At 38.1% G+C, this 24403-nt stretch overlaps 2 protein-coding genes across 2 annotated transcripts; both read right to left on the bottom strand.

The window, feature by feature from the left end:
- Window positions 1–94: 94 nt before the first annotated feature.
- On the bottom strand, window positions 95–6151 carry uts2r4 (urotensin-2 receptor 4). Its single transcript, XM_026933501.3, has one exon. It carries the CDS (start codon window positions 5469–5471, stop codon window positions 4377–4379), a length of 1095 nt encoding a protein of 364 aa, XP_026789302.3. The 5' UTR covers window positions 5472–6151; the 3' UTR covers window positions 95–4376.
- A 129-nt stretch (window positions 6152–6280) lies between these two features.
- On the bottom strand, window positions 6281–23600 carry zgc:92360 (uncharacterized protein LOC436988 homolog). The gene is made up of 12 exons (XM_053231560.1): window positions 23376–23600; window positions 23085–23266; window positions 18287–18417; window positions 16540–16631; window positions 15054–15136; window positions 14828–14940; window positions 12233–12379; window positions 11467–11550; window positions 10389–10451; window positions 9223–9294; window positions 7946–8177; window positions 6281–7660 (listed from the first exon to the last, which is right to left on the bottom strand). The coding sequence occupies exons 2-12, from the start codon at window positions 23170–23172 to the stop codon at window positions 7632–7634; spliced, it is 1134 nt and encodes a 377-aa protein (XP_053087535.1). The 5' UTR covers window positions 23173–23266; window positions 23376–23600; the 3' UTR covers window positions 6281–7631.
- Window positions 23601–24403: the final 803 nt, after the last annotated feature.

The following is a 24403-nucleotide window of genomic DNA, read 5'->3' as shown; positions in this document are numbered from 1 at the left end:
TTTTCGAAAATGATATGAAAATGCTTTAAATTAATGTTCCCTTAACTGACATTATTTAACATATTAGTTAACATGAACAACCCATGAACTTCAGTATGGATAGTAACTAACACTTAATATATTAATTGATGATTTTTTGAACAACAAACCCAATAAGCCAACAAGTGCATAAAGCAATGTTCACACCATCCATAAATAAAAGTTCACAATGACCAACTTGAACAACACCTTAACGGTCAGGTTTGCGGGGAAAAAAAAAAAAAAGAAAGAAAAGTAAAATGCAATTGCTTCATCAGTCCACATTTTCTATCCCCTTATTATTTGGGGCTTAGTTGTAAAGTGTTTAAAGGTGGTGGACTAGATGCTTTTGTTCCTGTATTAGATGCTTCTACTCAAGAAAGATCTAGAAACCTCGGAGATGTGAACTACATTTCTGGGGAACCCAGAAAATTGACTTAAGCATGTGTGAAACCCATCTCTGAATATCCGTATAAATATTGACATAACTTTTGTACCTAAGTCTCTTCTAATGTGTAATGTTTTAAAATGCCTATATAATACACTATACAGGCAAAAGTTTGTGGACACCTGACCATCACACCCATATGTGGTTCTTCCCCAAACTGTTGCCACGAAGTTGGAAGCACACAATGGTATAGGATGTCATTGTATGCATTATATATTCTGTAGCATTACAATTTCCCTTCACTGGAACTAAGAGGCCCAAACCTGTTCCCTATGGAGAACATGAGCTTCATGAAGACATGGTTTGCCAAGGTTGGAGTGGAAGAACTTGAGTAGCCTGCAGAGAGCCTCGACATCAACACCTTTGGGATAAATTAGAACGAGGACTGTGCACCAAATCTTCTCTCCCAACATCAGTGCCCGATCTCACTAATGCTCTTGTGGCTGAATTGGAAAAAACCACTCTCCAAAATCTAGTGGAAAGCTTTCCCAGAAAAGTGGAGGTTGTTATAACAGTAAAGGGGGACTAAATCTGGAACGGGATGTTCATATGGGTGTAATGGTCAAGTGTCCACAAAATTTTTCTGCAGATCCACATACACACACTCACACAGACACATGCTACCCCCACTGCTGACATCTATAGTAGTGAATAGTGTGTGTGTATTGGAATGGACCATAAGTGTTAACCTCAAAGTTTGCCAAGTCCCGAGTCTATAGTAATTTACACTGCATCAAGCACTCAATCTTCCTGCTGACCTCACTGCCTTGGCATAGAGGGGAAAAAAGCTGACTGTGGAGTGTACACTCAATCACTGTGCTGACTTCACACCAGTACAGTAAATGAAAATGAAATAGGGGAAGGAAAAGTAAACTTCTAGTATATTAGGTTAGTTCAACTGCTGGGAAACCTGCTCTTCTGTACAATATAGAACCAGATCAAGGGTTTCAGAAAGACATCCAGCAACTTGAATAATAAAAGAACAGTTCAAAAGGTCAATTTATCAAATCCTGATGGTGCGGGTATGCAAAAGACATATTACATAGAAGTGGGACACAAAAGAGGACCCACTTGTAGAGAATCCACCTACAGTTCAGTTCAGTGTTGCCCGGTACAAGGTTTTCCACGGGTGGTGTCGAAATTAGTATAGTATAGTATGTAGAGTGAATCACATGTTTGTATTAATGTGCTCATTCCAACATGTTATTGTTTCCAGAGTAACACCTAACAGGATCTTGATTTTCTATAAGAAGACATTTATTTAGCATTTTTGGAAAGATTCTCTAGTGTCAGCTGCGACTGTTATAACATAAGTGATAACAGGAATAAAACAGGACATTCCACAGGACATTCCACAACATTAACGGAGAATTCCACCTTTTTTCACATTTCAGCAGTTCTCCATATTTATTCAGCGATTTCTAGTCACCTCAGATAGTTTTTATGTTCTAACAATTTTTTGTTCTTTCTCCATGAATGACTGTTTAGCAAAATAAATTAGAATCAGACGAGTTTAGGACTCTAAATATTCTAATTGAGTTGTAAATTTCCTCAAAACGTACAAAACAAGACATAAAAACATACAAAACATATAAAACAAAACAAGATATAAGACATAAAACAAAACAAAACAAAACTGATGGTCAGTGTATTCCATCATGAGTCAATCTATACTCTTCTCTGATGTTTGAAGTTTCTGGGTGTTGAAGGCAGGACAAACCACTCCAGTTTTTGATTGGTTTCAATAAAAGAAACTGTGTCAGGGGAACACGCTCAAAGCCGATTTTATTTTGGCTACAGTAGCTACGCAGGCAGGAACACACATCCAGGAAGTGCCCCCGACACAGCGGATGAATACATTCCTATGATTCAAGCATGCAAAGACTGGGAGTAGGTGGGCAGTGTTATTTTAATTAGTTTTAACAATTTTTTTTTAAGCATTTAATATAAAAAATGCCTGAGGTGTCTAAAAGTGCTTAGAGAGGGTCAAATGTGAAAAAAGGTGAACTCCCCATTTAAATGTAAATATAAATGGATAAAAAGTACAATATGCCATTCTTTAATAAATAAAAAAATGTTATGGTTAGCAAATTGCTGTGGTATACGAGGAATAAAACACTTGAGGATGTAGTTTGGGGTGGTAACACATCAAACCACAGCATTGTTGATTTTTTTTTCTCTAAAACAGCACCCCACTATGTTTTATTCCTTATGTTTTTGACAATATTTGTAATAATATACAATCATTTATAGGGCAATTTAGGATTTTAAGAAAGAACAGTACTAGGAAATACTGCTTGACCATTAGATTGGTTTTAAATAGCCACCATGCTTCATTTCTTACACAAACTTGGCAAATTTGAGTTACAAACCAGATCCATCAGTTGCTTCGCATTTACAGATCTAGCATTAGGAAACAAACACGTAACAGTACAACTTAGTGGTAAGTTTAACTTGGCTTTCAAGGGCACTTTACAATGTAGAGCCATTATCAGCTTTGGAACAGTGGCTCATCAGTTATCACCATTAAGTTCGCACCACATCAATACTTCAGTTTGTTTTATGGTTCCAAAATAGTCATGCTTATCTACAGCTACAGCTATCTACACATGCCAGCTTTTATTGATTTAAATGATTCCCGTTCAACGAATCTCATCGATGTTGCTACCACCAAGGTCATATGGTTCATCGAGCATTGTTCAGGTCATCTGTATTGTCAGCATTATTATCTGCTCTCACAGCTGAGTAGGAATAATTTGCGTTGCTGCTCGAAAAGGCCTGTGGCCCAGAGTGAGGAATTTATCGACCTGGAGAAACATTCCAGAGTGTAAGGCAACAGTACAGACATGTCCAACCTGGAATTATACACGACTACACACAATAACACACATATTCATTTCAATTTGCATTAATTGTTAGATACGTACACAGATACGTGCATTTCAGTGTGTGTTCATCGTCATATCAATTTGCACTACTGAAAGAACCACTGATGAGTTGATCAAGGTGATAAGAGCTTGATATGTTTATTTTATCTTTAGAGATCTTTAGAATATCGCTAAAGAAATTTCACAGCAAAACACACCTTTAGAAGCCAGATGTGCTAACATTGTTCAGGATATCAAATGTAATGAAGACATAATCTAGCTTAAATACAAACAAAGCACTAAAGATGGTCCACGTCACAAATTAAGCTGAATCCATGTCATACTTTATGTTCAGAAGGTTGTAGCAAGCAACTTATCTAAATCATCAGCTGTCCATCACATTGGATGTCCATCACATACCAGCATTTGTAAAAAATGTCAGACTGATTCAAAGTGATCTGGTAGTTCATTGCATAATCTATGTAGCAGTGGTTCCCAATCACAGCCTTTGGTACCCTTGTATTGTGTTGAGCTCTGGTCTTGGGTGAACAACATTTCATTCTTCTGTATGTATGTATGTACATGGATGGCATGACAATACAAGTGTTCCTGACTTCATACGACTTGAATACTCCTGCATTAAACACACACTCATAACAGGCCTGTTAATTAGGGTATTAGCCAGATTAGGTGAGCTCGAGCAGGCAAAACAATTCAGATCAAGTAGACTCCAGGACCAGTGTTCATAAGTACTGCTATATACAAATATAACCCACAGGTTCCAAACCCTGGTCTTGGAGTACCCCTTGGTCCTGTAGTACATTTTAGTGTTGTCCTTGTGTCCAACACACCTATTCAGCTAATAACAACCTTTCCTGAGTTGAAGGTTGCGTGAAAGAGTCTTTGGTGACAACACTAAAAATATGCAGGACAGGGTATTCCAGGACCAGGGTTGGGAATATGAGATATAACCAAATGTGGTTGTAGTATAATGATAGGAAGACATTATCTATGTCAGCCATTCACCTCATCGATAATTTCATCTACAGATCGTTGATCCCTGACCCTGAACCCTGGTCGATACGGCTGGAGCCTGAGGCCTGTCCCCTTTGCGCCAGGTAGTCTTTATAGTTGCGGGTGAGCAATGTGTAGAGCAGCGGGTTCACACAACTGTTGCCGTATGTAAGGCACGTAACAAAGAAGTTGACATACGTGTGCGTGGCAGGTGTCAATGAGCGCAGGGATTCAGCTGAGAACAGTTTGGCCATCTGCCAGCCCCAAAAGGGCAGGAAGCATGCCCAATAGGCCACCACAATGCTGAAGATCATGCAGACCACTTTGTGCTTAAGCCTTTTCCGCCTAGACGGGCAAGAAGAGGTGGAAAGACAGATGCTGCTCTTGTTTCCTGCTCCTCCACGTGTGAGGTTGGACTGCGCTATCCAGTAGTGTCGTGCCAACCCTATATACAGCACCACCATGACTAGCCCTGGCACCAACATGCTAGTGAAGAAAAGAACAGTGAGGTAGGTTTTGAAGGCCTCAGGCGTCCATGTGGGGAAGCAGATGCGCTTGACGAGACCGGAGGCTCCTGGACGTCCCTCTCGCAGCCTGATCATCACCATCATGGGTAGTGTGAGTGCCAAGGCAGCACCCCAGATGGCAAGAGCTGCTAGCCAGTGGCGTCGGGCGGAGTCAGTGGCAGAGCGACGGGCACGGAATGGTGATGCCACAGCACGATAACGTTCCAGGCTCATGGCCACAAGGGCAAAGACACTGGCATGCATGGTGAGCAGGTCAAGGCTAAGCAGAACCCGACAACCTGTCTCACCAAAGAGCCAATCATGGACAAAATACGTGCATACCACAAACGGTATGGTGCCCAAGTAGAGCAGGTCAGCTGCCGCCAGATTGACAATGAAAACATACATGGATCCAGAGCGGCGTAAAACTGCAGAGCGCATCACACCTAGCGTGTAAACATTTCCCGCCACGCCAAGGATGCACATGGTGATCAAGGTAGCACCGAGAAGAGGGGTTACCCACACGGTTCCTGTTCCACCTCCACTTGTGCCACTTCCTGTTCCACTGGTGCCCGAGTGGGAAGGGACAGAGATGCTGGCATTGGGCACCAAGCTCATGATCCACAGAATGGCACTCAGCCGGAAAGGCCAAACAAAAAAATTCCGAGTGCTTTAGTGGGCACTGGGGGTGACCATCCCTTTAAAATTCCAGCTAGTCTAAGGTGCAGTTGTAAATGGGTAAAAAGGCAATGCTCAGGCTCCTCTTTTTTCACTTAAAACATCAACAGAGTTGTAGACATGGTTGATTAGTCCTTAGAGATGTCAATACATGAGTCTTAAACAATGCCATTATCCAAATCTTCACAGAAAATAGCTTAAAATGTCCTGTTGGTCTATCAAAGGTCACCGTCTGTAAAACTGAATGGAAGTTTCTGGAAACACACGCACAGCTTTCCTGGCTTCCTTCATCTGCAATGCAGATAGCTTTTAATGTTTCCATCCAGGGTTTGGAATTTGCGTCCTTCATCCAAAAGCGTTTTTGATAAGTGTCAAGAGTTGATATTTTTTAGTTCTCTGCCTCAATTAGCTTCCTTGCTAAGTGCCCTTCTCTTCTATCCAACCATCTCTTTCTCTTTGTCCCTCTTTCTCCGTCACTCGCCTCTTAAAACTCTCACTCACACGTAAGTGCAATTGCACATGACATGTTAGATTTAGGAGACGCTCACTTTGGGCCGCCCGATTCGACTTTGAACACCAGGGTGCCATTTCAAACGATAGTGACACAAGTGAGCACACACACACACACACACACACAGAGGCACACATTTTCCCTCATACTCACAATCATACTACATAAAGAATAATTATCTCCATCTCCATTACACTAGCACACTTACACTCATTATGAAATCCATAACAGTCCTCTATTGCTGATCAGTATATTTATTGCAAGGATTTAGATTCCAGTTGTATCTTTCCATATTAAACATCTTGCATAAAGTTACTTTTATACAAAAGTAAATTATAAATTGTTATGTTCAAAAAGTAACAAGAACTAATTACAATGCGTGTCATAAATTTGGCATTTGGCAAAATGCTTACGCCTGAAGGAAGCACAATTAAAGGAAAAGTCCACACTGAAAGACATTAACTATGTTTGTATTGAAATATTTTGAGATGTCTGTAGTGATTCTGGTGCTAATTTGTTATGTGGTGCTGTATTTTTCTTATTCACGTGAGTGAAAAGGACATTGCTTGTGAGTGAAGTGGACATTACTAGCGCAGTTACAATGGTGTTTAATGGGCGCATGCTTCATGCAGAGATGATGTTTGTTTGGTTTCCACAAACAACATGACCTAAGTCACTTGTGTTGTGCACATGGTAGCTAGGTTAACTCTGCTGAGGAACAAGCTACACGGCCAAGCCTGTGATTGGTTGTCATAAATGAGGTCTGACCAAGCCAAATTATATCAATCTGGATGAGATTAAGGAGCGGCAATTGTTCTTCCATAAATTGTGGAAATTATCATTACATTTTTATAACGCCACCTGCAGTACTGGAGCTCTTGCACGCTACAGCAAAAAAAAAACAAAACTGCAGAGAGTATGCGAGCCTGTAAGCTTTCTAAGGTGGTTTCATCTTCACTGAGACCTTAAAGCACTGCTGCATCACTGTCTTTTGGAGATGAATTCCCAATGGCGTCGCTATAAGCAGGGAGTTGAACTGTATTGTGGGTAATGTAGGAAACCATTAACCAAAAAATATAATTTTTCAAATTTTGAACCAAACACATGAACTCAGAATTTCAATACAAAAATTTTTTTTTGCTGACCATGTTAATTATAAATATTGATATTGACCAGGTCATGCATGGTGGATTTTTCCTTTAAAAGCTCAACTTACATGGCATAACCTCACCAGTAGAGGGCACCTCAGGACAAAACAAATGCAATTTAAACTAGAACATGGACCAATATTCCACATCAATAGTTTGGTAGATTAGATTAGATTAGTAATAATAACTATTAAGGCACCCCAACACAATACAATGTCATGTCCAAACAAATGCACAATACAGAAACAAAAACACTTTTAAAGTGACCGTTACTGAGATGGATATTGATCTCCTTGGCCGCTTGGCTTGGTAATTACAGTAAACACACTAGCTCTAAAAGTACTCAAGTACTCCCATGTATAAAAATAAACAAGTAGTGTTCAATTATTTAAGTCAAGAGGTGATGAGTCAGGCTGGGGTCGGGAAAAGTGCGTGAATCCGTCAGTGTTTATGCTTGAAGAGGGCCTCCACTGAAAATGAGATGAGAGTCAACATCAGGTTTTTTACAAGCTAACAATAGCACAACACATCTCAATGCAATTACATGATCCAGAATACATAATGCTTGCATCATATTTATTGGTAAATTCTTAAGTATGTCTCAACTGGAAAATACCCGCCTTCATTCAGGCACTGGCACATCATTCAGTATTATAGTATTAAAAAATCTGTTACTTAAGGTAAAGTCGGCAATTACAGATAAACCAGAAACCACAATATTTCCAGAACCGTGGCATGCATGTTGTTTCACTCACTGCTGTACTCCTGAGGCGACATCTGCAGGCTGATGACGTGATTAAAGTGCTTCAGCCAATCCAGCTGTTCCACCTCTGTCTCACAGGTGAACAGAAAACTGCGATCGGGCGTCACTATGGTGATGCCATGCTGCCAGGCACCGTTGCTTTGGGTGCTGGCCGGTAAGCCGGGACTGGCGCTGTAACCCAGATCTCTGTGACCCAGGAACACCTCACCTTTAGCAAATGCATCCTGCCAGACACAAACACACACACAAACACACACACACAAACACACACACACACACACACACCACACACCACACAGCCAGTCTTTATATCCGGAGGTATTTAAAACCTGCTTCCTGTTAAGGCTAAATGATGTCTAACACTGAGTGAGTCACTAGGTGGAGAACGTCTAAGCCTTGTGTTCTGGACAGTATTTAGCAATGGATGCCTCACTGTCTCAGATTTTACAGCAATACAACTGCAAAATCCACAATAAGCCACGTCTTCCTCTTCATTATACCAGTGTAAATACTATCTGTGGAGACATACAATATGTGGGAATCTTAAAAAAAGATCTTTCTTTTATTTTATCTTGTCACAGTAATAATCAAATTAATAAAAATATAATGGTTATAGTGTTAGTGTTAAATGTCATTAGTAAAACTGTCTCAAGAATGTCTGATAAAATAGCACTTTTTGTCATCAAATAGAACATAAGGAATAAAAATGACGTGAACAGTGAAGGGTATAAATTGATGCATTAATTACTTGCAGTGGAAATGTGCATTTGTGTTGATTAATACTATGTTCCTTGTTATGGAAGTTATTCCTTCAATCTGACTTTTCTGGAAAATGAAATGAAATTTTGTTAGTACATTGAAACTAATCTGAAAAGCTAAATCATATGCGCCAGGCTCTTTATATGAATATCACATGATCTATTATTCTTATTTCATGTGATGGAAATCCGCATTACTAGTGCTGACATCGTTGAATTGGTTACATTTTAATAAAGTCAGGTTATACTGATAACATAATTGTCCCATCTCCCACCGCTAACAGTAAGGCATGACGACAGCAGGTTTTACAGTGTGAATGTGGAAAATGTCCGTTAAGACTGTACAGTTAAAGATAGATAAGGTAATACAGTATATCTGCAGCCTACGTGAATTAATGTCAGTTTTATCAGTTAACCTTTTCTTAGACCACATTCCATCACACACTTCTCATCAGGAAATCTTAACAAAGGAGGAAGCATGGAGGTAGCAAAAAAAAGAAACCAGTCTTACCAGAGGATCCTTGAAGTACATTAATCTCCTGTGGTCCAGGGTGAACCAGCGCTTCTTAAAACCCTCTGTTTGCTGAGAAGGAAGTGATAGAGAGATAATGACAGATAGAGAGAGAGAAATGAATGAATGAATTTACCCAACATTCTCTGTCCTAGAAACAGAATATTTGTATTCATGAACTGATTGATTGGTTGATTAGACAAGACTGTGGCACAAAACCCGATTTTAAGTCTTTGTAGCTTTTGCTCCTTATTTTTGAATACAAAAATGTTAAACAATTACAGAAATCTGTCACAGATTCCCCATCTCACCCCCCCCCCCCCAAACCCCCACCGACCGATCCTGCCATTACTTTGTTACCTGACTGTGTTCACCTATTCTGTGTTACTCTCTGATTACTCTCACTATTTAAAAAAAAACAATGTTTAAAATTTATTTTAGAATTCATTACAAAAAGAGACTCAACTACCCAAAGTTTAGAAAGTTTGAAAAGTGATCCTTTTTTATTTACAATTTGTATTTGCCTATTTTAGTACTTTTACATTGTAAAGCACATTGAACTGCATTTTAAATGCATGCAGCTATATAAAATAATATTAATTATTATTATTATTATTATTATTATTAAGACCACATCCACTAAAATGTAGCCACTTGTGTGTATTTCCGACAATCTTTATTCTTAACCTCAGCATGTGAATACTGCATAGAGATAAGTCCTGAATGCAGCTTCAGAATCTGGTTCCACTGGTTCGTTCAGTAGTTAACTGAGGCACTGCCAGGCTGTGGGGCTGATTCCCAAATCACAAGACGCAAGTCTGAAGCTGGGTATGAAACAGGTCTTGGTATGAATGTCTACTGAGCACAAAATAGGATCAATGCATGGAATCATTATAAACCATGATCTATTAACGTATATATTTAATGATTTAAGTTAAGTTTGTTAAAGAAAATGTTGCCTGTTACATAAAAGAATTCATTTAGGTCATGTTTTCTGGACGTAGGAGAAAACTAGAGCACTCGAAGGTGTAATGAAACTCCTCAGAGGAAGTAACCGGAGCTCAGGGTCGAACCCTCAAGTTATAAGACGCTTACACATACAGACGTCAGACTCTTCACTGAACATGTAGAATAACACATGATGAGTAATTAGCGTGTCTTCTTACCCTTGGTCCTGTCTTCTCCATGTAGCCCTCTTTCAGGAAGTTTCGTGTCAGTTTGGGTTTTAACTGAAGAAAGAGCACACAAGGCCTTTAGCTTAGACAGGAGTCAAGTTCAAGTTCAAAATGTGCTTGCCAAAATAAAATAATATAAAAGGTATATAGATGAAGAATAACAATAAAGAGAAAATGAATAAATAAATTCAGTTAAATGAATTGCATAATGACATTTATTTCATTCTGCTGTAATCTGTCAGTCAGGGGTATTCAGTGTTTGGCTATTTTTTATTTTTTTTGCTATTGATTATTATTGCCTGGAGTGAGAAGTATGTTTTAGCATGAGACTACCTGCTAGTGAACTATGTGGCAAAGTTATGCTTGCTTTCAGGCAGATGGATCCATGGCTGATGCTATTTGGCCTATGATTTATTATTCATAGGCTTATTTATTTATTTGTTTGTTTGTTAGTTTGTTTGTTTTTGACTAAAATTGCATTTTGTAAGTCTGTTGGTTGTTTACTGACACCCGTTGTCTTGTAGTGGTTAGATCCTAGATTAAATATTTTGTGCATGCATCTTGGAAGATTACACACTATTACATAGAACCCACAAAAGCATGTTTTAAATATTGTCTCTTTTTCCAATTTATGTTTCTTTGCTACGCAGCAAACCAACTCTTTCATAAACAAATTTGTTGCCATGTTTTTATAGATTTTCAGCTTACCACAACGTGAAATGCATCTGCAGTACTTACAACCAAACAATAGCAGAGTAAAGAGTGCGACATATTAACAGGAACTGAAAAGAAGAAGAGGAGTATGCATAGATGTGTGTGCATGTGTGTGAGTGTGTGTGTCTATGCGTCTATGTGTGAAAGAACTATATTATTAACGCCCTAAACTCCCAGAATCCATCAGCAAGTCCAGGCTTACATTCCCTACTCTCATAACTACATGAACATCTTTCCTATTAGTTTCACTGTAGTTACTGGAACATTTATCATAGTTACTCAATAGCATGATTCAAGATGAATTACTTAATAATAAGCAGAGACATGATGGTGTTGATATCCTGTATTTACTCACTTCAAGCTCGGAAGCCCCGGGGAAAGCTACTTTCAGGTAGTGTAGCTGGACGGCTCGAATCGAGTTAAACCAGTCCACTATTTCCTGATAAAGAGATACAGACAGCAATAGACAGATTATGTACATCAAGACTGGATTGAATACACTGAACGGTAAAGAACAGTTTTCTCTGTAAACCTTATGTTCTATGTAAAGTGAAAAACATTTAATAAGAAAATAATTAACAACGGGGTGGTGTGATGTGGATTATTTTCCTATAGCAGCACATCCTGTAGTGTCTTATACCACAGCAATTTGTCCTGGAAACAAGTTAGTTTTATAACAGCTATAAACATTTGTTCCCTCACCAGCCTCATTCTCTCTTTCTCTTTAAGTTACTAAGACAAAAAAAAAAAAAAAAAATGCAGCTTGTCAGGTTACTGATAAGCCAAAATGTCTTCTGTCCGGAAGACATTCCTGTGATAGACAACTTAAATAAACTTACCATATCAACAATTACACATGCTTTTAATCCAGAAAGCTGTAACTTTATGGATTAGGTTTTCTGACAAATGAAAGTCTTCAGGGCAGAGTTAATGCTTTGCAGTTTCTCAGTACCATTACATATCATTTTTTATCATATTAATTAGCAATATCTAAGGTTTTAGTCCTCAGTCCTTAGATATTGCTTAGTTCCTGGTACTATTAAGATGCTGCCACATCACGATTAGCATATTTCCTATAAATTTATCGCCTCAGTAATACTGAAATCTATTCAAATACTGACCTTGCTGTTTTCGTGATAGAGGAAGATATTACGCGTGTTGTAGTCTTTAAGGTAAGTGATCTGGAGGCCGTTAGGGTTGCCGATCTTCTCTGGCTGGAACGAGGCATTGATGGTGTCCACCTTTATTACAGCTTTAGGTTCTTTGGCCTGTGTGAATGCAAAATGAGAGAATGCTCAGAGTTACTCACAAGCATGCACATGAAGAAATCATCATCAGGTATACATACTCCACCACAAGAATACTTCAAGTGTCCAGTTGTGCACCATGCACAACTGATAAGAAGAGTTCAGAAGATTAAAGCTCTTTAAGATAAAATGAAGAGGACAAAGGCATTTAGTGTTTATTCAACCTTCATGTTCCTTCAAACATTTGTACTATGTCCCTTTCTAATGAAGATATACAGTAAATATTTTCGAAATATCCTCCAGGGCATAATGTTTTTCATTCTAGAGCACTGCTAAATTCTCGATTCTGATTGTGTCGACTAATTTTCTATTTTTTATAGCTCTGACAGAACTTATACTGGTTTAGATTAATGTGCCCATTCTAATGTGTTATTGATTCAACAGTAACAAATTACAAAGTGACTTAAATAAATGCATTTTTCATTGTTGAGATGTGTGTTTTGCATTTATGGAAGGAGTCTCCAGCATTAGTGCTTTGTAATAGTCAGAGAGTTACAGTAAAGCTCTATCTTGAAGTTTTCTGACTAGACTTCAGATGACTTTGTGCTTTGTTGTTTCTCTGTAACATGACAAGCTGCAATTTTTAATTTATTAACTTCAAGAGAGAGAGAGAGAGAGAGAGAGAGAAAATAGAGGCTGTGAAGGAACTACTGTTTATATCTACTATAGTGTAAGCGATAGCAGGAACTAACTTGTTTTGCAGACGATCAGCAGCATTAAATGTAAGTATAAACAGATAAAAGGTATGACAAGTCATTTTTGCAAAATGCTGCTGACTTCACACAAGTATTCTTCTAATAAGGTATGAAGCATTTCCTAATTCCTTTTATGATGCACACATTGTAAAAAAGAAGTATACACAATAGTAAAGATTCAAATCAAGCTCTATTGTTTGTACAGAAATGTCAAATTGCCATAACCTTATGTCGCTGAACAGCCTCCATAGTAACTGTGACAAGTTAGAAAATCCCCTAAACACTTTGAATTGCTGATTTCAAAAGTGTCCAGAGTACCATAAAAATGAGGAGTTCGAGTATAATACTAGTACATATCCTGGGTATTTAAAGCACAATATATTATATTTCCCTGTGAGAACAGTTTACTTGGACTAAAACTACAGAGATGTTCAGACAGGTAAACATGGTTGACTTCCAACACAAATGACCCAGGAGAGAGGTTGTACAAGCAGTGGCCTGAAGAGAGCAAACTGTGTTTAACCTCTCAGCACTGACACACACCCTTCTTCTTTCAGCACACATGAATATTTTAAACACTATTTCACTGGAGTGCTCCAGCCTGTTCACCTCAATCTATATTCTCACCACTCACAGCTGCTTGTGGAGGAAAAAGTGCAGGTAGTGTAACATTCAAACACTTTTCATTTATTTTACAAAAATGAATAGTGCATTGGTTGCCAGATCTGCTAATAAAAAAATCATCCAGATGACTATTCAAAAAAATTCTCAAACACGACCCTAACTGACAGCTTAAAAATCATCTTGTACTTTTACAGATGTTTTCAGCTGCCATAATGTACAGTCAGTGAAAAGAGGGACTAACTTGTTTCGTGGAAGTTCCACAACGTTAGACATAACTATAAACAGAAAAAATGGGCCATGCCCAAAATGGCAAATATTAAGCTTTTAGTGGTCTTAACAACAAATCATTAGTCAGAAAATGAGCAAGAATTAAACAAATGCACTCCTGAAAGCTCCTGTGTCACCACTTGCTTGTTTACTTTTGCTACAGGAAAAGCTAGAAACAGGGACATTTACTTATATAGTCTTCTTGTACGCAAAGGTAAAATCATGATAATGATTAAAATGTCTGATGTAAAAATAACAAACTAACACGTCAGGGTGTACAAAATTCTCCAAAAATATCTTCTGGGATTTTTTTTTCTTAAAAGGTTAGTCATTATTTGGTTATCTGCCACACCTGATGCAGTCCAGCAAGAGCCACAAGGCTTAAACATTTAAAGAAATCAAAGGGAAAAGCTCTCCCAAACGAAGTTCTTTTATCGATTTGTTTCATTCTTGCTCATTTCCTGACCAATGATTTGTTGTTAAGACCATTAAAAGCTTAATATTTTGTCATTTTGGACTTGGCCCATTTTTTTGTCCAGGAGTGTACATGTTGTTTCTTAATAAATAAAAATGTGTTGCAAAGGAATAAAACACTTTGGGACGTAGCGCTATTGGAAATGAATCAACTTTGGGGTTTTAACAGTAACTCCACTATATCACTCCAATCCATCGCTGATTATTTTCCTATAACAGCATGCCCCTTCATGTTTTATCTTTCAGTATCACAGCCAATTTTGCTTAACTAAGTGATAACAAATGTGACTATAGTTGGAATATAATTCATTGTGCAGCCCTGCTACGGTGTTTGCTAATTAAAACTCACATCAAACTTTGTGTAGTACTTAAGTGTCCCCTCTCTTTCAGACAGGACGAATCGTCTGCTGAGGAACTGCCCATTGTCTCGCCCTCTCTTCATTAGCACTCCGTCTCTGGTCCCTGTGATCAAGAAAAACATGACTTATACAGTGTTATCGACGTTCCTGTTGTAAATCTGTTGGTAAATCAATGTGTCTTTACGTTGATCTCTCATTATAATGGTTAACACTCACCCTTCTCATAAACCAGCGGATTCCTGTCTTGAGTAAATTCCTGCCGCTCGTACTTAGCTCTGATCCACTGCTCTTTCAGGACTCTATGAATGCACACATGCACAGATACACATATTAAACTGTGCATCATATACACAGTACAGTGCATATTTATATTTTAAGACAATTTCCAAGCAGATAAATTTGGAAAGCTTAATTCTTGCATGCTGAGCTTTGTGATTGAAGCTGATCACAACAGAATTTTTGAATTTTTAGCACAAGACAGATCATTTAGTTGTTTTTATATATATATATATATATATATATATATATATATATATATATATATATATATATATATATATATATTGTTTTATGGGGCCAAGCACCAAAGGTTCATAGGTGCCATATTAGAATATTATTATCATTATTATTATTATTATTATTCCACATGGAGGTCAATGGCAGCACACAGAACACTTTGTATGATTTTTATAAAATCTGGCCCAATGACATGACAGTCTCAGCTACCTACACAACATTGGGGCACCACCAATAGGGCAAATTTGGACATACATTCACAATAACACCTTCGCAACACAATGTCCTAGAAACATGATTCCACTTTCCAAGTGATGTTCATTTCCACCATATTGGATTTCCGTCATTTTGAATTTTTTCAGTAATCTTCTTCTCTTACAATATCTCAGCTACAGCTTGATGTTTTGCATTTAAATGTAGTATATCTACTTTGGAACAATTGCTGATGGTCCCAATGGCTTGTGATCTTCCTCCTTCGCTAAGGGGTACAGCCAACATACACCTGACCCCCTTAATCGCTGCTTGCAGCAATATGTTTATATTTTTTTCTTTTTCTTCTTTCATCCAGGCATCATGGAAGCATTCCAGACTGACTCAATACGTAAGCAGACCTCAGGCAGATTTTTATAAAACTGTGCTACATCAAACATTACGAAGATATTCTTATGCATCTTGATATATTTTTGATTTATTTCTTTGCTGTCGCTCAACCCTAAAATAGAATAAACACAAAGTCATGACACAACATAAAGCTACAGAAACATAAAGTGACTACAGAACTTCTCTATTACTTTCACTGTATTTACTGAATAATTCCTAGTAGTTACTGAATAACATGCTTTAACACGAAAGACTGAATAATTAACCGTGTTTTTAGGGAGTTACATTTAAAAAATAACAACTTTTCAGTTCTTACAACTGTAGTAGTCAGGTCAGTCAAAACCAACAAACAAGTCTATACTCGAGAAAGAAATTACTTTCAATTAATACATAATACACACTCTTGTGCTGTTTCTATGTCCAGTTTTAATGCGTATGCCCTGGTGCAGGCTAGACTGTATGTTAACCATATCTTAGTTAAACAACAGATGGCCACCTTGAGTCCAACCTAACCCACAATCAGCACTCAAAGTCCACACCTCTGGCAAAGCAATAAATTATCCGTCTGGTCAACTGGCAGACTTACTGGCAGTCTTTGTGAGTGGGTTTGTAGTAGTACACTGGCACATAAGCCTCGAATTTACTTTTGGACGCCTCGTTTCCATTCTCCGCCATGAACTGAGACACAGAAAAGAAAACACAGGCTTATACATCATGAACACACACACGTTATCTATTGCTATGCACAAGATTAAATTGCTCCATTGTGCTGGTGCACAAAGTGTTTACTGGTAAAACACCTAAGTGTCGCTGCTGGATTGAGAAAGCAACTAAAAATATCGAACCAGCAACGTCATGTGTTCAGAAACCACACACTAAACACTGAGGCGAGATGATGACTAACACACACTGCATGGAAAAAGGCAGGCTTTGGTCTCTAAACTAACTGTGGTAAATCTGTTGCTAAATCAATGCACGTAGATGTTGATCTAGAGTAGCTATATTAGTTATATATAGATTAGCTGTGTCTAATAAAGTAGCCAGAAAAGTGTTTGCAAGTGTGCCTGAAAATGCTCTCTAAAACTTTAGAAGGCTGGAGACACGTTGTTCACAGGCTACAGAGATGAAATCTGTGAAATGACATCAAAACAAACTGTTTACTGTTAGCCAGTTATCTGACAGCACAGTTGCTGTTTATGTAACGAAACACTTTTTTAGTTTTGTGTTGTCAGAAGCTGAATTTTCCCCATTACGAGGTGATTAGTAAGAAATAAAACATAACCGGGCATGACATTATAGACAAATATTTATAGATGAGGTAATGTCAAGTGGAACTGAAGTTAATTATTTTTCAATACCAGCCTGAGCAACCATGTCCTGAAGTGTTTTATTACCCTTATACCACAGCAATTTGCCAACAATGAAGTTTTATCAAATTAAGAATGATGTCACACTTTTTATCCATTTCCTGTTATATTTGCTATTGTAGAACGTCTACGTTTTAGCCAACTCTGGAGCTCTTATTTCCAGTTAAAATGATGCCTCAGGCTGCTACAGAGCTCATTATGTTTCAATCAAGCATTTTCCCAAAGTCACAGAATTTGTTTATTCGATCAAAATTTTGGGAGAATTTATAAATATATTTATTAACTAAGATATGGTGAACCTGCAGTACATTTTAGTTATAATATTAAACCTCTGTTCATAGCAATTTTTATGTATTTAAGTGTTATACAAAAATGCACATTTGCATTGTTTAAGATTCAGAAAAAAAAGGAGTCATAATTTTTCTTCATTACAATTTTGTTCAAATTATACTGAGAAACAAATTGAATCGAATTGTGAAGCCAGTATCCTAAATTTAAACTGAATGATAACTGGAGTGTATTGTTACACCCCCATTATCAATCTCTCTTTTTTCCTCACTCTTTAGCTAATAAGACAAAAAAACAGCTTGTTATGAAGACTTTCCGGCAGCAAAAACTTACAGACCGTTACAAAGCACTGACACTGGAGACTCCTTCCATTTTTCTGTCCATGAACAGAAAACTTCACTATATCAATAATTACATTTTTTGTTAAATAACAGCATGTGTTTAATTATTAGACTTAGATTATGTGACACATCTACATACAAGTCCCTGTGTAAACTGTAACTTCAGAAACAGTAGCGCATTAATATAAACCTGTGATTTTCCATGCAGCCGGAATTTCTGTGAGAGCTGCTGTTACAGCAAGTTAATCAGCACCTTCTGAGCAATCAGGATTGAGAATTCGACAGTGCTGTGCTATAAGTTAGATAAGATAAAGACATAGCGGCGTTTTTGTGTTACCTGAACTTCCGAGTCCTCCCAGTGGGACAGTAGGACAGATTTGACCTTTCCGATGTCGGGAATGTTCCGGTGGATGCCGGAACAAATGAGGCAAATAAACACTCCCAAAGAACAGGATCCCCATTCTGGGTCTGAAGAAAAAAAAAGAGAAGGATGGAAGAGGAAAATGAGACATAGTGTTAAAATAATGTGGTTTGTAATTTGCCTATTTTTATTGTTTTATAAGTACTGCATACTGTAATGCCAACAAAGACAGTGAAAGAAAGTGAGACACCGGTGGCCAGGTTTTGGTGAGTATCTATACTCAGTATGAAAAATGGCTAAACCTAAATAAATCTACCTCCCAGATTAAACTATCTATTAACAGAACTAGAAACATGGCTCCATCCATGTGTAAGTGCTTATAAATATAATATTAATTTAAATATTTAAGTATTAATTATATAACTAAGCTAATTATATAACTGTATTTATTATGTTATTAATTATAAGTATGTAATGTCTATGTGGGTTTCTTCCGGGTTCTTTGGTTTCCTCTCAACTCACAAAAACATGTCGGTAGGTGGACTGGCTATACTATATTGCCACTAGTGTGTGTGTGTGTGTGTGTGTGTGTGTGTGTGTTTATGTGTGTGTGCATGGGATGTCCTGTGATGACAGGACAGGTTTCTATCTAGGATGTATTTCCGGAATTGTGTCCAGTGTTCACGGGATAGATCCCGGATCGATCATGACCAGGATATAGCAGTTACTGAAGATGAATGAATAAATGGACAAACAAACAAATGAACGACTCAGTGAATCAATGTTTATGCAAGATATATACTCTAGAAAAAAATCCATGTTTATAAAATATATTTGATTCTAGACAAAAATCCTTAACGTAAGCTATAGAAATAAAAAAAATGATCAGAATGGAAAAAGAAGCTATAATCTATAATCTATAATCTTTAATAACATCATGACACTCAATTCAGTTGCATTTGAATCACGAGGTGCCTAGAGATTCCTGTATAAAACATGACACAATTGTGAAAAAAGCCCCGTTTTTAGGTCTGTTCAATGTTCACATGAAACATCATGAAGTGCCAGATGTGTTTCACAAAATCAAACTCCAACTTGAACATTTAGAGCCGCAAAACGAGGAAGAGAAACAGGCGGGCGTCTTCTGATGTCAAGTCTGTTAAGTAATGATTAAAGGAAGAAGGAATGAGTTTTTGCAAAATTTGAAACTTGGAAAGTACCATTTAGAGCTTGAGAGAGTGAGTGGAAGAGAGAGACAGAGAGAGAGAGAGAGAGAGAGAGAGAGAGAGAGAGAGAGTATGTGAAAGAGAGACAGAGAGAGAGACAGAGAGAGAGAGAGAGAAATTTGGGGAATGTGACAATGGGAGTATAAAAGTACTCCGTAGTTTCACAACCTTCTTGGAAAGAGTTTTGGATGACGCACAACAATGCTGCCTTTAACCAGGGTGAATGTCCACTCCTTACAGCCACATACTCACTCTGCACTTATCTGGGTGTCGCCACACCTGTGGGTTTTATCTTACACACTCACTGGTGTGTAAATAAGCCACTAAATATCTCTTACACACACACAGGCACACAGACACACATACACACACGCTTAGTCCTTAGGGGAAAAAATGATAAGATTTTCACTTTCATAGATTCTCCAATTTGCTTTTCCAGTCTGCGTGACTTTTATATACCCACAGGGCAAAATTACATCATCAGCAAGAAACTTTATTTCTGAACAGTTTGTACTACAGCGAGCTGAGCTGAAAAAAGGGAGCTGAAAAAAGGGAGCTTGGAGCTCAGAAAGTGAAAATTCACTTTCTGTGAATGAAAGCTCAGAAAGTGAAAAAGGGAGCTTGGAGCTCAGAAAGTGAAAATTCTCAGAACAAGTTCATTTAAGTTATTCGTGTTGCGATTGTGATAGTCCCATTCACCTTGCGTCCAGTGTTCCTGGGCTAAGCTCCGGATCCAACCGCGACCCTGACCTGGATAACGCGCTTACTGAAGATGAATGAACGAATGAATGACTGTAATATGCTTTGCAATGTATTGTTGTCTGGTGAAGCCTTGATGTGACATTGTTATGACCAGAAATGATTTGGATTGTGTGAATGCTGTTCATTCCCAACACACACTTACATCTGAGATCTTCACCTCCTGAAGAAACACTCTGGGTGCTTTTGTAGAAAAATAATGCATAATGAGGTGGTGTGATACCCCAAAGTTGATTATTTTCTGATAACAGCATGTCTGGAAGTATTTTAGTCTTCTTATACCGCAGTGTTTTATTTATTACTGAACACTTCTTAACCATTTATAGTTATGTGTAATGTCGTGGTACGTCCACGAGACAAGTTACTTCCTGTTATCACTTACATTACAGCAGCTATAAACAGTCATTCCCTTACCAGTCTTTCTTTTTCTCTCCCTTTAAGGCAAAAAAAAAGAAAAGAAAAAAGCTGCTTGTCATATTATAAAGGAACCGGTAAAGCAGGAAAGTCATGGAATCCGATGTTGGAAAACCTACTGACCATTATAAGGCACTGAAACTGGAGACTCCTTCCATAAATTGTACAGAAAATGTTTCAGAAAACTAATATCAATGATTAGCCTACATCAATTACGCTGCTAACCAACCAAACATTTTTAATCAATTTATTAGGCTATTAGCATTACATTATGTATATACACTGTCTGTCTTACAAGTCCTTGTATAAGTTGTTACTATAGAAACGATAGTGTACTAGAACAAGCGCCTTATACAAACCTGTGATTTGTGTTACAGCTGGCACTATTGTCAGAGCTTCTGACCAATCAGATTTAAGAATTCAACAATGCTGTGTTGTATGAAGCATTAATAAGCATGATAAGTTGTTGATGCTGTGTTGTATGAAGCATTAATAAGCTCTAATTTTCCACAGTGTTTCTGCCAAGCAGCAAGCCTCAACATTTAGTTTTTAAAGAACTAATGCATGCCGCTGGGTGGCTTAATCGGACTTGAAGGTATTTTCTCCATGGACATGTCTGTTCTTGTAGCAGGGAGCCGCCTGTGTCTTGCCGCTACGGAAAGAGCTGAACGGAAAATTCCTAAATACTTTTTAATTTCTTCTTCAAATTTCACACTTTATACAAATGTATGTATGCTGCTATTATAAGATGTTGTGCACTCCCACAGGACATGGAACAACTAAATATCTCACGGACATGCCATGCTTAGTGCTTTATTGAATTATGTGCACTTATTTGAACATATTTACTGCTCATTTTTAGTAGGAAATAATTATATTTAATAACTTAGTGGTCAGAAATCTATTCTGGCCATCTAAGCTATAACTTCCTGCATTTCTGAGCCTGAGAGTGGGCAGCGGCAGTGACGAGACTCAACCGCAGGAAGACATGATATGATGTAAACAATCACATCATGAGCCACAATATAGTATGAAAACCTAAAATAGATTTGGGTAACTTACAAGATCAGAAGATTTTGATCTTAAGGAGAATAGCAGAAAAAATAATATCAGCACATTCGTCATATATTACATTTTCTAAAAAATTGCTTGGCAAACTGAGATGGAATAAGAAGAATATAAAACTTCAGGACATGCTGAAGTGATTTATTCCTAACTTATACACCATCTGATTGGTGAGAAGGTGTTGATTCATTTTCTCTGACAGCAGCTCTTACAATAGTAGTAGACTACTTTCGCTAGTAACAACTCATTAACTCAGACTTGTACAGTGGATACGACACATTTAATCTAAAGCTAGTTAAAAAAACAAGTTGCTATGGTGAAATTTTCCATTAGGAAACATTTATTTAACATTTATGTAAGGAGTCATCAGGGTCAGCACTTTGTAACAGTACGTTTTCCACTACAGTAAAGTCTTCAGGACGGAGGACTTTGTGCTGCTTTCCGGTTTCTTGATATCAATCTATGTTTTTTGTCTGTTTGTTTGTTTGTTTGTTTAAGACAGAGAAAAGGAAGAGCGCCTGGTGAGGCAGGTTATCCTGTGCTAACAGGAACTAGCATGTCTTCCACAATAAGTTCCTCAATGTTATAACTATAAATGGTTAAAAATTGATGTGTTATTCATTAACAAACTAAAAATTGTAATGGAAGGCCATTTGTTGTGAGGAATAAAACACTTCCGAGCATGCAGTTATTGCAAAATAATCCACTTTGGGATGGTTATGGCTTGGCATCACACCAACCTGCGGATAAACACTTTTTTTACAAGACAATCTTAAGCATTTTATTTCTTACTTCACTCAGAAAAAGAGAATATTATATCACTACAGTGTTATTTCAAAGTTTCTGAAAGCAGTAACACTGATTTATAGTCTTCCTATCCTGTGGAGCATATGTATTAGCATATAATACATGTGTATTAACTAATTTTTGAAGTATATCTTATTTTAAAAAGACATTTCACAACACTGTTTCCAAACAATTAAAGAACAACACATATGGGGGAAAACAACAACTATTTTGCCCTTTAATTAATCACTGTAATGTGTATAATGTGAAATGAGTACTGTTTCTGTATACTATTTAGGGGAAAGTTATAGAAGCTAGCAAGGTTTGTCAGTTGGGTTACCTTGGCAACCAGATTTTCAATTAGAGTGTAACTTGATAAGCTGATCACGTGACGTTACCTGTGCGTGTCCGGCTAACAGACACCCCCCCTCCCCTCCCCCCAAACACACACACACACACACACACACACACACACACACACACACGTTAGAAGTCGTAAACACCCCACACGGAAGCTAACTGACCGGGAGCGCCGCAGTCCGCGCAGGTTCCGTTGCCTTGCCGCTTGATGATGTCTCGCAGAGCTCGCGCGGCCCTCTCGTTCACGGCCATGGCACGACCACGCTCGCGACACTTCGCTTCCTGCGCTGAGGCCGCGCCCGAACTGCACCTGGGAGTGCGCGCGCGCAAACACACACGCAGGTCCCTACAAGTCGGAACAGGTAGAGAGCGGCTTAACAGATAGCAGATATCACTCACTAATCCAACGAGCGTCTCTAAAACTCTCCTGAACAAAACAACGAGGAAATGCTCACGTGAAAAGAAGCAAAAAAAAAAAAAAAACGTTTCACGTGAAAAAAGACATCTGGTAAAACTTCAGGTCGCGTCAGTAAAGGTGAGAAAGTAACGCGCAGGTGGAGAGAGGGCGCGAGCTGCGCGCGAGCCCCGCCGAATAGGGAATGTACGCTTAAAGAGGGAGTGTTTTGCGGAGATTCAAACACTCGGAAGTGACACACACATACGCACACACACACACATACGCACACACACAGAGAAAGAGAGAGCGAGCGCGAGCTGCAGGGTTGTGTTCTAACTTGCTGTTCCTCGTAAACAGAAACGCGCATGCAGAACCGAGAAGCGCGCGCATTGTACCGACTACGCACGTGCAACAAGTGCATGCTTCCTGCACTAACACAATTCCTACAGTGCAAAAGTGTGGACCATAAAGGCATTTATAGCAACAAGACATTTAGTCTGCTGAACGTCTTGAGTGATATGAAATATATGATATGAATGATATGAAAATGACACCAGTTCAAAAGTTTGTGCCCCCCTGAATCTGAGTGTGATAGCCTATGTAAATATTCCCGTATAACTTGCATGCCCTGTTTCACATTCCCTGAACAGTTACCTTTGGGATCAACAGGGTCAATAGCTTTTGTCCAAAACTTTTTTTTTTTTTCATTTTTTCCCAATTCAGAAACCTCTGGGAATGCAAACTTTTGCACTCAAGTCAAGTCAAGTCAAATCAAGTGGAGTTTATTGTCATTTCAGCCATATACAAGTACATAGTGAAACGAAACAACGTTTCTCCAGGACCAAGGTGCTACATAAGACAACACAGAACAACACAGAACTACAGGGACTACATAAATTAAACATAAAGTGCACAAGTGCAAACGTGCAGACGCACAAGACAGAACAAGACAGTACAATAACTACAATGCCAACCAGTACGCACGTAAGTGGCCAAGTGACAATAGTGCAAATAATACAGAGTTTGATATAAATAGCTGAAGTAATGTAAACATAATGGTATTGTATTATGTGTAAACATAATAGT

This window comes from Pangasianodon hypophthalmus, chromosome 2, assembly GCF_027358585.1.
Source record: "Pangasianodon hypophthalmus isolate fPanHyp1 chromosome 2, fPanHyp1.pri, whole genome shotgun sequence".
In the NCBI taxonomy this organism is placed as follows: domain Eukaryota; kingdom Metazoa; phylum Chordata; class Actinopteri; order Siluriformes; family Pangasiidae; genus Pangasianodon; species Pangasianodon hypophthalmus.
This window is presented reverse-complemented; position numbering and strand designations above follow the sequence as displayed.